Below are 13150 nucleotides of genomic sequence, written 5' to 3'. Positions count from 1 at the left end.
GGGATGGATGGACTTTGAAGGCTTTGAGAAGGAAGGATTTATTCAGTAAGAGGATGCTCGAGGTGAGCATGTATTCCTAGGTATAGGAATGCATGACCATTGTTTAGTGTTGTCACTTTTGAAGCACTGTACTAGCATAAAAGCCTAGCCCAGGGATGGTTTAGCTCAAGGCTTAAATTGTCAAAACCAGTCTTATTTCCCAACAGAAAGTTTTCTTCAAGCTGTGTTGACAGTAAAGAATCCTTTAATCTCTTGTTTTGTTTTGTCTTGCAGGTTAGTCAGTGGACCAGGCTATGCGAACTCACCATCCCTTTAGCTATTGAGAATTTTCTCAAAGAGTCTTCTGACCAGCACCCAACTATCCCTGCAGAAATACTGCAGCTGGAGAGAAAGCTCAGTGAGCCCGTTAGAGTGCATAATGATGACAAACTCCGTCGCCAGAAGCTGAAGCAACAGAAGGCTGCTGGGGTTGGGCCTGCCCATGCTAAGAGCAAGGTCCTTAGACAAGAAACATCTGAAGAGTTGGACTCTTCATCCAAGAGCCTGGAACTGCAAGTGGCATTCTCAAAGCTTGCAGTGTACGAAGAACCAGCTACTACCAACAGGGAGCCTTCTCACATCAGAAAAGCAAAAGTGTCTGACCTTCCGCCTCTGGAGCATGTGTTTGCAGAAGGCCTGTACTTCACTCTGGCAGATATCGTGCTCTTGCCCTGTATCCATCATTTTTTGGTAAGGGTTATCGAGACTGTATATGTTACTGTAAGTTTCAGTCTATGAAATTGCCTAGGCTTGCATTCCTATTCAATTTCTTACTATCATGCTCCTGGGTGAGTAATTAATATCTGTCTGCATCTTCTTATCTGTGAAATAGAGATAATACTACCTATCTAGTAGGATCAGTATGAGGAATAAGTGACAATTTGTGTGAACTGTGAGCAGTGTTGGGCACATGGTGAGCTCTCATTAAGTGTTCGTAATTATTAGGACTTTTAATTTTGAGTTGCTAAAATTTAGCAGTCGTTATTATGATTAATTTCAAATTGCTCCTGTGATTCCCTTCAAATATTAGAAGTTCCAGTATTAAAACACTAAAAAATCTTGCCAGCTATATTTTAGAATTAAATAGCCACTTAAGATACTAATTACATTATGTTGGGTATTATTAAGTCAAAAATATTTTATCATTGTGTCTGTGCTTCTCTGTTCCTTATAAGATTATGGAAGGTAGCTATTCAGTGTTGTGGGAGAATATAAATGGAAAATTTTCTTTCCTAGTATGAATGTGTGTGTGTGTGTGTGTGTGTGTGTGTGTGTGTGTATTTTTCTCTTTGTGGAGGAAAAAAGAACAAGGTGAAAATAATATTAGAGTGAACATGGGAAGCTATAGCTCTCCTCAGCTTTCCACTTGGCTTTCAAGAGCTGCATTTTTCTTGCTTGGAAGTGTTTCACCCTTCCCCCTTAAAAGAATCAGATATCAGATTTCATTCTCATGTATCATCAAGACTTCAGGTATCTCTACTGACAAATGAGAAAAGATTTCTTTTTTTTTTTTTTTTTTTGAGAAAAGATTTCTAATGAAAATCTATTTGGAGGTCAGTGCTCCACCAGTAAGTTAGGTGGTATTAATTGGCATTTTCTTAAAGGTAAGATTAGAAACCAAAGTAACTTTAGATGTTGATTAACATTTTAAATGTCATATGTGTGCATACTATCCACAGAGCTCAGTGGGGAGAAAACATCAACTTTTTTTTTCTAGTCATTAGACTACATTTCTAGATTTCTAATTTAGATTTCTAAATTCTCTTGCTCCTGACCCTCCCCTTTATTAACAATGCCAGTCATTAGACCAGTCATTTGATACATATGATGAAATACTGTTGGTACTTGTGGCTTCTTGGTCCTCTCAGATAACTTTGTTTTTAATTTTGTAAGAATGGAATCAAAATGCCACATCATTCATTTATTCATTTGAGAAACTTATTGAAAGCCTACTGTATATATCAGGCACTGTTATAAGCACTGGAGATAGAGTGGTGAACAAAACAGATAAAGTCCCGGACCTCATGGAGTTAATATTCTACTAGGGGAAGATGGAAATGAACAAGTAAACAAATTATATATATATACACACATATATATACACACACACACATACACATACATGTGTATATATACACACACATATATATGTATATATACATATACACACACATATATATACATACATATATAAATAAAATAATAATGGTACAAAGAAAATAAAACAAAGTGATAGAGAAGATGAGTACCTGCTTTCAAACTCAACAAAACAAATATAAAGTTGGATTTACCTGTATGAAGCTGATTTTAGAGCATTGTCCAAACATCTAGTTTCAGCTAGTTTGTGTTTGATTTTAGTTTAATTTACATGCTATTTACCTAATTAGGATCAATTGATGCTGAAGTATTTTTAATTGAGAGGGATTTTTTTTCCGCCCTCTCCATTCAGGCAGGACATCTATTAACTACTACTGAGTAAATTTACCTAATACTACTGAAGAATTCTGTTCTTAGTTTAAAATAGGGGAAAACTTGTATATTCAGCCTTTTTTTATTACCCATATTCTATGATTCCATTTTTCTCTTTTGGCATTTACATGTAAACTAATTCTCACAATATTTTCCTTTGTATTTTTCTTGGATCTGCGGTTTCTTTTAGGGTTTAATCTTTCTTTTCCAAAGCCTTGATATTATTTCTGTTTATGTTTATTTTGCTCCCTTAAGTCATCTTGGTTATGAAGCAGTTCAGGTAGTGACTATGATGCAGAACATTTATGCTTGCATTACCAAACATTGAGGTGATGGAGTGGCATTTCAAATGACAAAAATCACAATCAAGTTCATGGTCAGGAATGAAAGTTAAGTTACTAGGCTTGAATCAGAAACATAGAGCCGAACCTAGAGCAGGGATATTTAGCCAAAGGAATAAGGCCAACAATATAAAAGAGAAGCCAATTTTGCTAACTCAAGTTTTGGAATACCAGAGGTCAAAATTAGAAGAGCTTGGGAAAATACACTGTTCTATTGAACAGAATAAAGTCAAAGATGCAAACAGTAGTAAATAGAGTGGCCATCCTGCTCCAAGCTTTTCCTTCTCAGTGCATATTAGTTTGCAAAGCTAACCCAATAGCCCAGTGCTTCGTCATGGAAGGTGCCTGATAAAGCCCTCTCCAGAAAGTTTAGGAATTCATCTTGAAAGAAATAAATTAAAATGCACACCTCTTATGATTTCCCTTCTTTAAGTCATTTTCCAGCATCTTCTAGTAGTTAGGATAGCAACCATATGGGAGGAATCGCAATGAATAGCAACACTGGGGCAAAATCCTGCTGTTCCCTGATAATAGAAAATTATATAGTTATTTTTAAGTTGCTACTGGTAAGCAAGTATACTTTGATAGGACTATCTACAAGATTATTCTACTCCTGGGCACCTGGGTGGCTCATTTGTTAAGCATATGACTTCAGCTCAGTTCACAATCTAATGGTTTGTGAGTTCAAGTCCCACATCCAGTAATCTTGTGTCCTGCATGGGGTGAGCATGAGCCCCGCTTTGGGTAAAACACGAGCCCCACTTCGGGTGAGCCCCTTTTCTCTCTCTCTCTTTCTTCCTCTGCCCTGTCTTAGATTCTCTTTCTCTTTCTGCCCCTCATTCACTTGCACTCACTCTCTCCCTCTGTCTCTCTCAAAAAAAATATTCTCCTTTAAGACAAAATTTGCCATTTCATAAAATATTTTCGTAATTTGAACACGATTTAACCTTTTACATGTTAACTTCTAATGCTTTGAATTGAGTTTTTAAAAAGTATGACACGTATTGCTAACGTAAAATTATTGTAGAAATTGATTTTTAAGCAAAAGTACCTATACTAAATGTCTCTTTCACCATCCCCATTGACATAAAATTAGGAATAAAGTGGGAATCTTACTATCAGCCAGCATATTGCCAACAACATGGAGGCTGCTTATTTAGTGGTTAATGTGTATATTCTATATCCTCTCCCATGCATTAGGTCCTTAAGAGTTTTCAGGTTTTTGGGGTTTTTTTTTTAATGTTTATTTGATTTTGAAAGAGAGAGAGGGAGGGAAGGGCAGAGAGAGAGGGAGACAAAGGATCTGAAGCAGAGAGCTTGACACAGGGCTCGAACTCACGAGCTGTGAGGTTATGACCTGAGCCAAAGTTGGACACTTAACCAAGTGAGCCACCCAGGCACCCCAAGAGTTTTCAGTTTTAATAACCCACCAGTTCTAATCTATAAGTAAAAAAGACAGAATTGGGATTATATTTCCATTTAGACAGATCATTTACTGGTTACATTGCTCACCTAAACATTTATTTTCAAAAGAGTAAACATGGCTAAAGAATGATATAAAGTACAAAACATTTTATATAATAGGTGATTGGAAAGTGATGCAGTGGAGGAGATACTTTAGATAGATGTAACATCTTGCTTCTCTCCAGACAAGTTTTGCTCTCCTTTATTATAATTAACTACAAAGCCATTAGCGTTTCATTTTGTGCTCTTGGTAGCAGTAGTTTTTTATTTATGAGTTTAAGAATAAATGATCTTATTTTCTTGTCTTTAAGTAATTATGATATTTATAATGGTTTTGATCTTATCAGGCAGGTAACTTTTTAAATAATTTCTTAGGAACAAATATAATTTTCATCTCACACATTTTTCACTAGCCACTTCCTTAAATATATCTTCTTGAGTGTAATGAATGTGCTTCAGTACCTCCTGAGCTGTCTGGATATTAGCAGGGCAGCCTGGCATGTTGATTAAATGGGATAACTTGTCATGCAGAGTAAAACTTCTCAATTTCTTTTAAACATGAATTATTGTTACTTAGTCACAACTTATTTTCAAACAGAAGGAAAGATGCCGTATGCATCTAACAAATAACAATAAATCATTACCAAGGAGAGGAAAGGAAAGGTGAAGAAATGAGAACATTTCTTATGTGATTAATTTATCATGACTTAAGCTCAGTTCCCTTAGCACATAAGCTATTTCCAGGCAATTAAGAATTTTGATGAGAATTATAAACTGGCTCCCAGAGTGACATTTAGAAAGTATATTTCAAACTTTTTTTTGCTTTAATTCACAGTAAAAAATGCATTTTACAAGGTGGGAAAACATACTTATATAAATATATATCTTCTATACATTAAATATACTTCTAAGTATTATATAAAGTAACCCATCTTACTACACGCTGCTTACTCTGATATTTTCTATTATATGTCATTTTTTTTAAGTTTTATTTTTTTTTATTTTTTTCAATATATGAAATTTATTGTCAAATTTGTTTCCATACAACACCCAGTGCTCATCCCAAAAGGTGCCCTCCTCAATACCCATCACCCACCCTCCCTCCCTCCCACCCCCCATCAACCCTCAGTTTGCTCTCAGTTTTTAAGAGTCTCTTATGCTTTGGCTCTCTTCCACTCTAGCCTCCTTTTTTTTTTCCCCTTCCCCTCCCCCATGGGTTTCTGTTAAGTTTCTCAGGATCCACATAAGAGTGAAAACATATGGTATCTGTCTTTCTCTGTATGGCTTATTTCACTTAGCATCACACTCTCCAGTTCCATCCATGTTGCTACAAAGGGCCATATTTCATTCTTTCTCATTGCCACGTAGTACTCCATTGTGTATATAAACCACAATTTCTTTATCCATTTATATGTCATTTTTAAAACTGTGCTGATGTTGCAAGTTACTCAAGGGTCATAAACAGCTGTTTGAAAAACACTAATTTAGGAAATTATTCTTTGAAGCTAATATGTAGTTTCTTGATCATTTATTCACTCAACAGAGTGACTATTATTTGCAAGGCAGTGTTTTAAGTCCTTGTTATATACAAAAAGACTTAGACATAAGCCCTGCCCTTATAATCAATTACTTGTGCTTATTTAAAGTCCAGTTAAAATAGACTGAAATGTATATGCATGTGAATTTTTTATTACTTTTCTGTCCTTTCTGGCTTCGGCTTTGGTACTGATTATTGCTAGATATATGTGTCAAGGTTTTCTTGATTTGACCTTTTTATTTATCTATTTGTTCATAGTCACCAGTCATAATCTGTGACATTATTACTGTTTCTATGGAAACAACATTCAGTGCCTCAAAAAGAAGCAAGAACATTCTATTTTTTAAAGAAATTGAAGTTTGGTTGTGATGGTAGGGAGAAAGCATCTGGCCAAAAGAAAACAAAAAGATAATTTAAATCAGGAGGAATGATTTCACATTTTCTAATTTAAATAAAAGCCTTACTTTAAGTGTTGTGTGATAAAAATTGCGCTGTAAATGATGCTAGTTATCTTTTTACTTCTATATATTTATAATTGTAACTTTTATCTTTTTACTATTTTACTTTAGTGAAATTTCCTCCTTACTCCATCAAGTCTTTTGTAGAGAATATAGTCCTGACAGTGCTTCTTACATTATTATAAAGTAATATTGTCTTGAGTCTGTGTTACAGTTCATACATTTAGGGAAGAAGGCTTCGCTTAAAAACAACAACAACAAAAAAACCAAACTTTAAATCACCATTAAAATAAGAGTACAGCCTCTCCATTTCTCTCATCTCCACACTTATCCAGTGAGTGCATAATTTCCACTGAGATTCCTCAAAATACACCAGTGATTATAAACTCTATATAGACATCAAGTTATAATCATTTAAAAGTATTACATAATAAACTTTGAAGAAGTCAACACTTCAACACATTTTAATCCTTCCTCCATTGACCACTTAAACTAATTTTCATAAGTAAGTATATATTAAGTATCTCAGGTTTTTGACTAAGCAGTGTCCTTTTACTCTCTATATTCAGGGTGTTGAGAACTTATGAAATATGATGATGGTCTGGGACAGTGGAATGTGTTCTTGCCGGTGAATTATAGGGGAAGGGGTTTCTAAGTTTGAAGGAAGTTGATTAAGGAAAAGTTTTTAGAGGGGCATAAAAATATACTACCAATGAAAGATGATAGAAACTGGAATACAAGGTACAAAATTTTACAAGATGATTTTCAATTGTAGCATTTATAGACATTTCAAATGTTGTCATGTTATTTTTATTGATTCTCTTGGAATAATCCATTCACATTTTTTGTCCTTTTTCTGCTATGTATTGGTCTTTTCCATTACTTTTTTTTTTACTTATAGTATAGTCAGTATGTGAATATATTCTTAGTTTGTCTGTATATAATGTTTATTATTATTATTATTATTATTATTATTCAAGTAATTCACAAATACCTTTTGGGCCTCTTATTCTTTGTAAGACATTAGTCCTTTGTCAGTCTTATATCTTATCTAAATAGTATGTTTTGATTTTAAATATATCTTTAAAAAAATAGACTTTCTTTCTTAGGGTAGTTCTAGGTTCACAGTAAAATAAAGCAGAAAGTACAGAAAGTTCCCAATATTCTCTGTCCCCATACACACAGTCTCCTCTACTATCAAAATCCTGCACCAGAGTGGTACATTTATTAAAACTGATGAACCTACATTAAAACATTACTATAACCCAACCCATAGTTTATAATAGGGTTCACTCTTTCGGTTGTACATTCTGTGGGTTTCGACAAATGTATGACATGCATCTGTCATTATTGTATCACACAGAATAGTTTTACTGCCCTAAAAATCTGTATTCCACCTATTCATCCTCTGTCCTAACCCCTGACCACCACTGGTTCTTTTACTGTCTTCATAGTTTTACCTTTTCCAGAATGTCACATACTTCGAATTATATGGTATACAGGTTGGCTTCTTTCACTTAGTAATATGCTCTTAGTGTTCATCTGTGTCTTTTCATGGCTTGATGAGTTCATTTCTTTTTAGTGCTGAATAATATTCTATTGTTTGGATGTACCACAGATTGTGTATCCATTCACCTACTGAAGAACATCTTGATTGCTTCCAAGTTTTGGCTATAAACATCCAAGTGCAGGTTTTTACATGGACATAAGTCTTTAACTTATTTGGAGTGCAATTGCTGGATCATATGGTGAGTTGTTCAGCTTTGTAAGGAGTCACCAAATTGCCTTTCTTAGTGGCTGTTCCATTTTGCATTCCCACCAGCAGCAAATGAGAGTTCCTGTTGCTCCCCATCCTTGCCATCATTTGCTTTTGTCAGGGTTTTGCCTCTTCCCCATTCTAGTAGGTGTGCAGTGGTGTCTCCTTGTTTTAATTTGCAATTCTTTAATGGTATAAATGATGTACGTTTTTTCATGTACTTGTTTGCCATCTCTGTAACTTCTTTGCCGTATATATAACTGCCAATTACATGACTCTCATACTTTCACCAGAGATATTTGAATGGCAAACAAGCACATGGTGCTCAACATCATCAAATCATAGGGAAATGCAAATTAAAATCACAATGAGATACTGCCGCGCATCCACTAGAATAGTGAAAATAAAAGAGACTGACAATACCAATCATTGGCAAGATTTGGAGAAATTAGGCCCTCCGTGCATTGCTAGTGAGGATATAAAATGGCACAGCCATCAGGGAGAAGTGTTAGGCAGTTTCGTGGAAACTTAAGCATAGTTTCCATATAACCTAGCAACGTGGCTCCTAGTGTCTACTCCTAAGAAATGAAAAACATTCCCATACAAACACTGGTGCATGAGTTTGTATAGCAACATTATTTATAATTACCAAAAACTGGAAACAATGCAATGTCTATCAACTGGTAAATGGATGAACAAAATATATTATTCCACACAATGACTACTACTTATAATAAGAAGAAACAAACTACTAGTAAATGCAACTACATACATGAACCTCAAAAAATTAATGCTAAGTGAAAAAAGACACGTTTTCTGGTTCTACTTATATGAAATACTATAAAAGGCAAATTATAGACATGGAAAGGAGATCAGTGGTTGCTTACAACTAACTGGGGAAGCAGAGATTGACTACAGGTGGTCATAATGGAAATTTCTGGTGTGATATAAGCGCTCTAATCCTGGATTGTGGTGATAGTTGCCCAACTGTATAAATTTACTAAAACTCATTGTTTGAGCTGTATGCTTAAAATGTGCGAATTTTATGGTATGTAAAGTTACCTCAATATGGCTGTTAAACACAAAAAATATAGAATAGTGTGTTTTGTTCTTTGTCTGCCTAGGCAATTATCTGCAAGAAACTTTCTGAAAAGCTGATAGAATTTCCACTGCTGGCTGCTTGGTACCAAAGGATTCAGGAAGTGCCCAGAGTAAAAACAGCAGCTTCTCAGTGTGGGATCCAATTTCTCCACTTACCAGAGTTGCTGACCACCTTGAAGGAACAAGATGCAAACTTAAGTGAGGTCCCAGGTGTGGAGGAGCAAAATGATGCTTCATTTTTAGGAGGACCAAGACCCACTATGACCAAGTTAATGGTACTTAAAATGTTTTCATTAACATTTTCTTTGAAAAATTCCATGTGATAATGTTGCTGAGCATTCTACCCCAGATTATAATCATTTATTGACATTACTTTTGTTTTAAATTTTATTTGTAGTTGTTTTACATCACCCTTGACCAGTTAATATTTCCATGTCTTTTGCATGGAAGTGGGGTATAGTAAATTGAAGATTTTTAATAGTATGTGTCTTTGGAGCCAAGTAATTCAGAATATATATTTTTTAAAAATATTTTTCTCAGGGTGCCTGGGTGGCTCAGTCGGTTGAGTGTCCGACTCTGGCTCAGGTCATGATCTCGCAGTCTGGTCTGTGAGTTCGAGCCCCATTTCAGGCTCTGCTGACAGCTTAGAGCCTGGAGTCTGCATCTCCCTCTCTCTCTGCCCTTCCTCCTCTTGCACTCTGTGTCTTCTCAAAAATAAATAAACATTAAAAAATATTTTTTAATAAAAAAAGTATTTTTCTCAAAACTTGTTTTTTTTATATTCAAGACATTGACCAAGGTCATATCACATCTGGTCAAATGTATTGTTTTAACCTGGTGTTTTTCTGTTGCAAGGATTTGGCCTCAGTTTTTAAATTTTGACATGGTAGTTTGAAGTTAAAGAATATGAAAATGAATATATCAATTTACTTTCTAAGGTTTTTGCCTACATTTAAGTTTTTAGTTCTTTGCATTTTGTTTTTACTTTTTACTTTAATAACTTTTTTAATGTTTATTTATGTATTTTGAGAGAGAGTGAGTGAGCACAAGTAGGGGAGGGGCAGGAGAGAGGGAGAGAGTGAGAAAGAGAATCCCTGGCAGGCTCTGCACTGTCAGCACAAAGCCCAACACGTGGCCCCATCTCACAGACTGTGAGATCACGGCCTGAGCTGAAATCAATAGCCAGGTGCTCAACTGACTGAGCCACGCAGGCACCCCTGTTTTAAAGCCTTTTTATAGAATAACACATATGATCTATATTTCTCTCTTTGAAGCAAAATTTGTTTCTAATAATATTAATTGTACAAGTTCTCCCCAATAGACTTTCTTTTCTCTGTCATTCTAAACAATTTACAAAAATGTTTTGCCTTTGACTTCAGCTATTTGAAGATTTATTTGAATAGAGGAAAAATCAGGAAGTAATTTGAGATGTTCATCTGAGTTGTACTGGAAAAATAGTCATATTTCCCCACTTGGGTTAGGAAGCATTTGAATTCTATCATTAATAGAGTTTGCTCAATTAGAAAAGAACAGGATTGTATTAGTGACCCCAGCCCCTTACCTTCTCAGTTTTGTTAGCTTCATGATGAAACAATGAAATAAGATTATTTAGTTGATTTTAGAAGATATCAAGGCATGTCCAAAGTGTGATGTGTCTTGATCAGATGGCAGTACCATGTCGGGATCTCAGGTTCACCTCCTGAGTTTCTTTAAATGATCAGCAGGAGAGTAACTTGCTTTGTATTAAAATACTAATATTTAGGGCACCTGGGTGACTCAGTCGATTAAGTGTCTGACTTCAGCTCAGGTCATGATCTCCAGTTCGTGAGTTTGAGCCCCATATCAGGCTCACTGCTGTCAGCGTGGAGCCCAATTCACACCCTCTGTCTCCCTCTCTCTCTGCCCCTCCCCCGCTTGCACTCTTCCTCTCTCTCTCAAAAATAAATAAACATTAAAAAAAATTTTAATAAAATTAAGCAAATAAAATACAAATTTTTAAAGTTTCAACAAACCAAAAGTCTGCTTTTGTTTTTTGTTTTTTATTTTTTATTTATTTTTTTTGAGAGAGAGAGAGAGAGACAGGGTGTGAGCAGGGAAGGTGCAGAGAAAGAGGGAGACACAGAAGCCAAAGCAGTCTGCAGGCTCTGAGCCGTCAGCATAGAGCAAACCAGAGGCTCCAACTCACAGACTGTGAGATCATGACCTGAGCTGAAGTCAGAAGCTCAATCGACTGAGCCACCCAGGCGCCCCCAAAAATCTGCTTGTAATTCATAGTTACACAAGTCTTAAATGAAAAATTGGTGATTCAGATTTTTCTACCTATGCTTTTCTAGCAATAAAATGACATTAGGAAAAACATTTGTATTTTATACATCTTAAAAATATTTAAACAGTGAGAAATGAAGAACAAATTTAAATTCAGGAAAAGTTAACAAGCAATTGTAAAAATAAGCTGTCTTATAATAACATAAAAAATATAAAGGAATCCTGACTTTTTAATTTACAGAGAATGTGTTAGTTCAGGTCCCCTGAGCAGACTCCAAGATGGGGTTAAATGTGGAAGAGATCTACTGAGGGAAATCTGTGAGGTAAAGTGGGGAAGGAGACAGAGGAGGCTGGGAGAGCCTTTAGTCTGGGATGCAGGTTTGACCCTTGTACATGAGTCAGGAAAGGAAGGAAGACTGGGTTAGAGAAGTTTTAGAGTTTAGTGGAGGTCTGAGAAAGTTTTGGCAAGCCAAAACTTTGGGAATCCTTGAGCCCAAATCATCTGTCTGAGAGTTCCATGTTTCTCAGGAATAGGCCTAACATAGTATCTTAACCAGTCTCACTCGTTGGCTTGGGAGCAGCCCGTGGGAAGACTACTATGGACCAGGTAACTTGAATTCTAGTCCTAGCTTTGTAACTAAGCTAACATTCCGATCTTCAGTATGTTATTTAACCTAAGGGCCTTAATTTCTCCATTTATAAATTAGGAGAGTGTAGTAGCTATTCTATAGGATTCTTTCTGATTTCAAATCTTATGGTTATATAAAAAATGATTGGGACATTACATCAACAATTTAAAAACGATGGCTGGGGGCTCAGTTGGTTGAGGTCTGACTCTTGATTTTGGCTCAGATCGTGATCCCAGGATCGTGGGATCAAGTCCTACATAAGACTCCTCACTGAGCGTAGAGCCTGCTTAAGATTCTTTCTCCCTCTCTCTCTCCCTCTCTCCCTCTCCCCGTCACCCCTACTCTTGTGTTCTCTTTCTCTCTCTAAAATAAAAATTACAAATTTAAAAAAGAAAGTCCAAACCTGAAAATAAGTTAAAATTTCTATTTTCATTTAATTCTAACTTGGTAGTATGTATTAGATACAATAAATGTTCCTTTTTAGCAGGACATAGTATTTGCTACTTACTAGTGAATTATTGACATACATTTTGAAAAATAGTAAATATTATATCAAAATAATATATGCATGTATTAATTTTATTTATATAATAACTTTTAATTTTTGTGTAGTCACAGTATTTTGTGCCAGTTACATGAGGACAAATGAAATTGGTGCCAAGTGGTAGTATAAAATAGTGAAGTATTTCTTAGGAACACTCACATCTCAGTTTTCCCTCTTCTTTTTTCTTTGGTATACTCTTACCTACAAAATTTCCCTTATTCTCCAAAGGTTTGAAATTTATTTATTCTGTTAGTCCAAAAAATGTATATATTTAGTCATTGTTTTGAATGTGGGATATATGAAAAACAAATTGGACTGCTTTCATGGGCCTTATATTCTGAGAAGGAAGGTAAATAAGGAAAAAACACAATTTAATGTGTGAACACATTAGGTAATGATAAGTGCTATAAAAAGATAATGTGGGGTAAGGGGGTAGAGGTTATGTGGGTTGGGGTCCTTTGTAGATGGAGTGGTCAGGAAGGCTTATCTGACAAGGTAAAGACGTTGAGCAAATGACCTGAATGAATTGAAGATTTGGAAGAAGTGT

General features: G+C 35.4%; 1 protein-coding gene across 2 annotated transcripts in view; it reads left to right on the top strand.

Annotated features, from left to right (window-relative positions):
- GSTCD (glutathione S-transferase C-terminal domain containing) overlaps positions 1-13150 on the top strand; it is a 133900-nt gene that overhangs the window by 10993 nt on the left and 109757 nt on the right. For both annotated transcript variants that reach the window (XR_007151498.1, XM_047855449.1), the window contains exons 3-4: positions 274-729; positions 9189-9440. Coding sequence is in view for 1 of the 2 variants with exons in the window: in XM_047855449.1 (XP_047711405.1) it covers positions 274-729; positions 9189-9440 (708 nt within the window). In the remaining variant the exon portion in view is untranslated. The remainder of the gene's footprint in view (positions 1-273; positions 730-9188; positions 9441-13150) is intronic.

This window comes from Prionailurus viverrinus, chromosome B1 (genome assembly GCF_022837055.1).
Source record: "Prionailurus viverrinus isolate Anna chromosome B1, UM_Priviv_1.0, whole genome shotgun sequence".
Taxonomy (NCBI): Eukaryota; Metazoa; Chordata; class Mammalia; order Carnivora; family Felidae; genus Prionailurus; species Prionailurus viverrinus.
The sequence above is the reverse complement of the archived record's forward strand: the minus strand, read 5'-3'. Positions and strand labels throughout refer to the sequence as shown.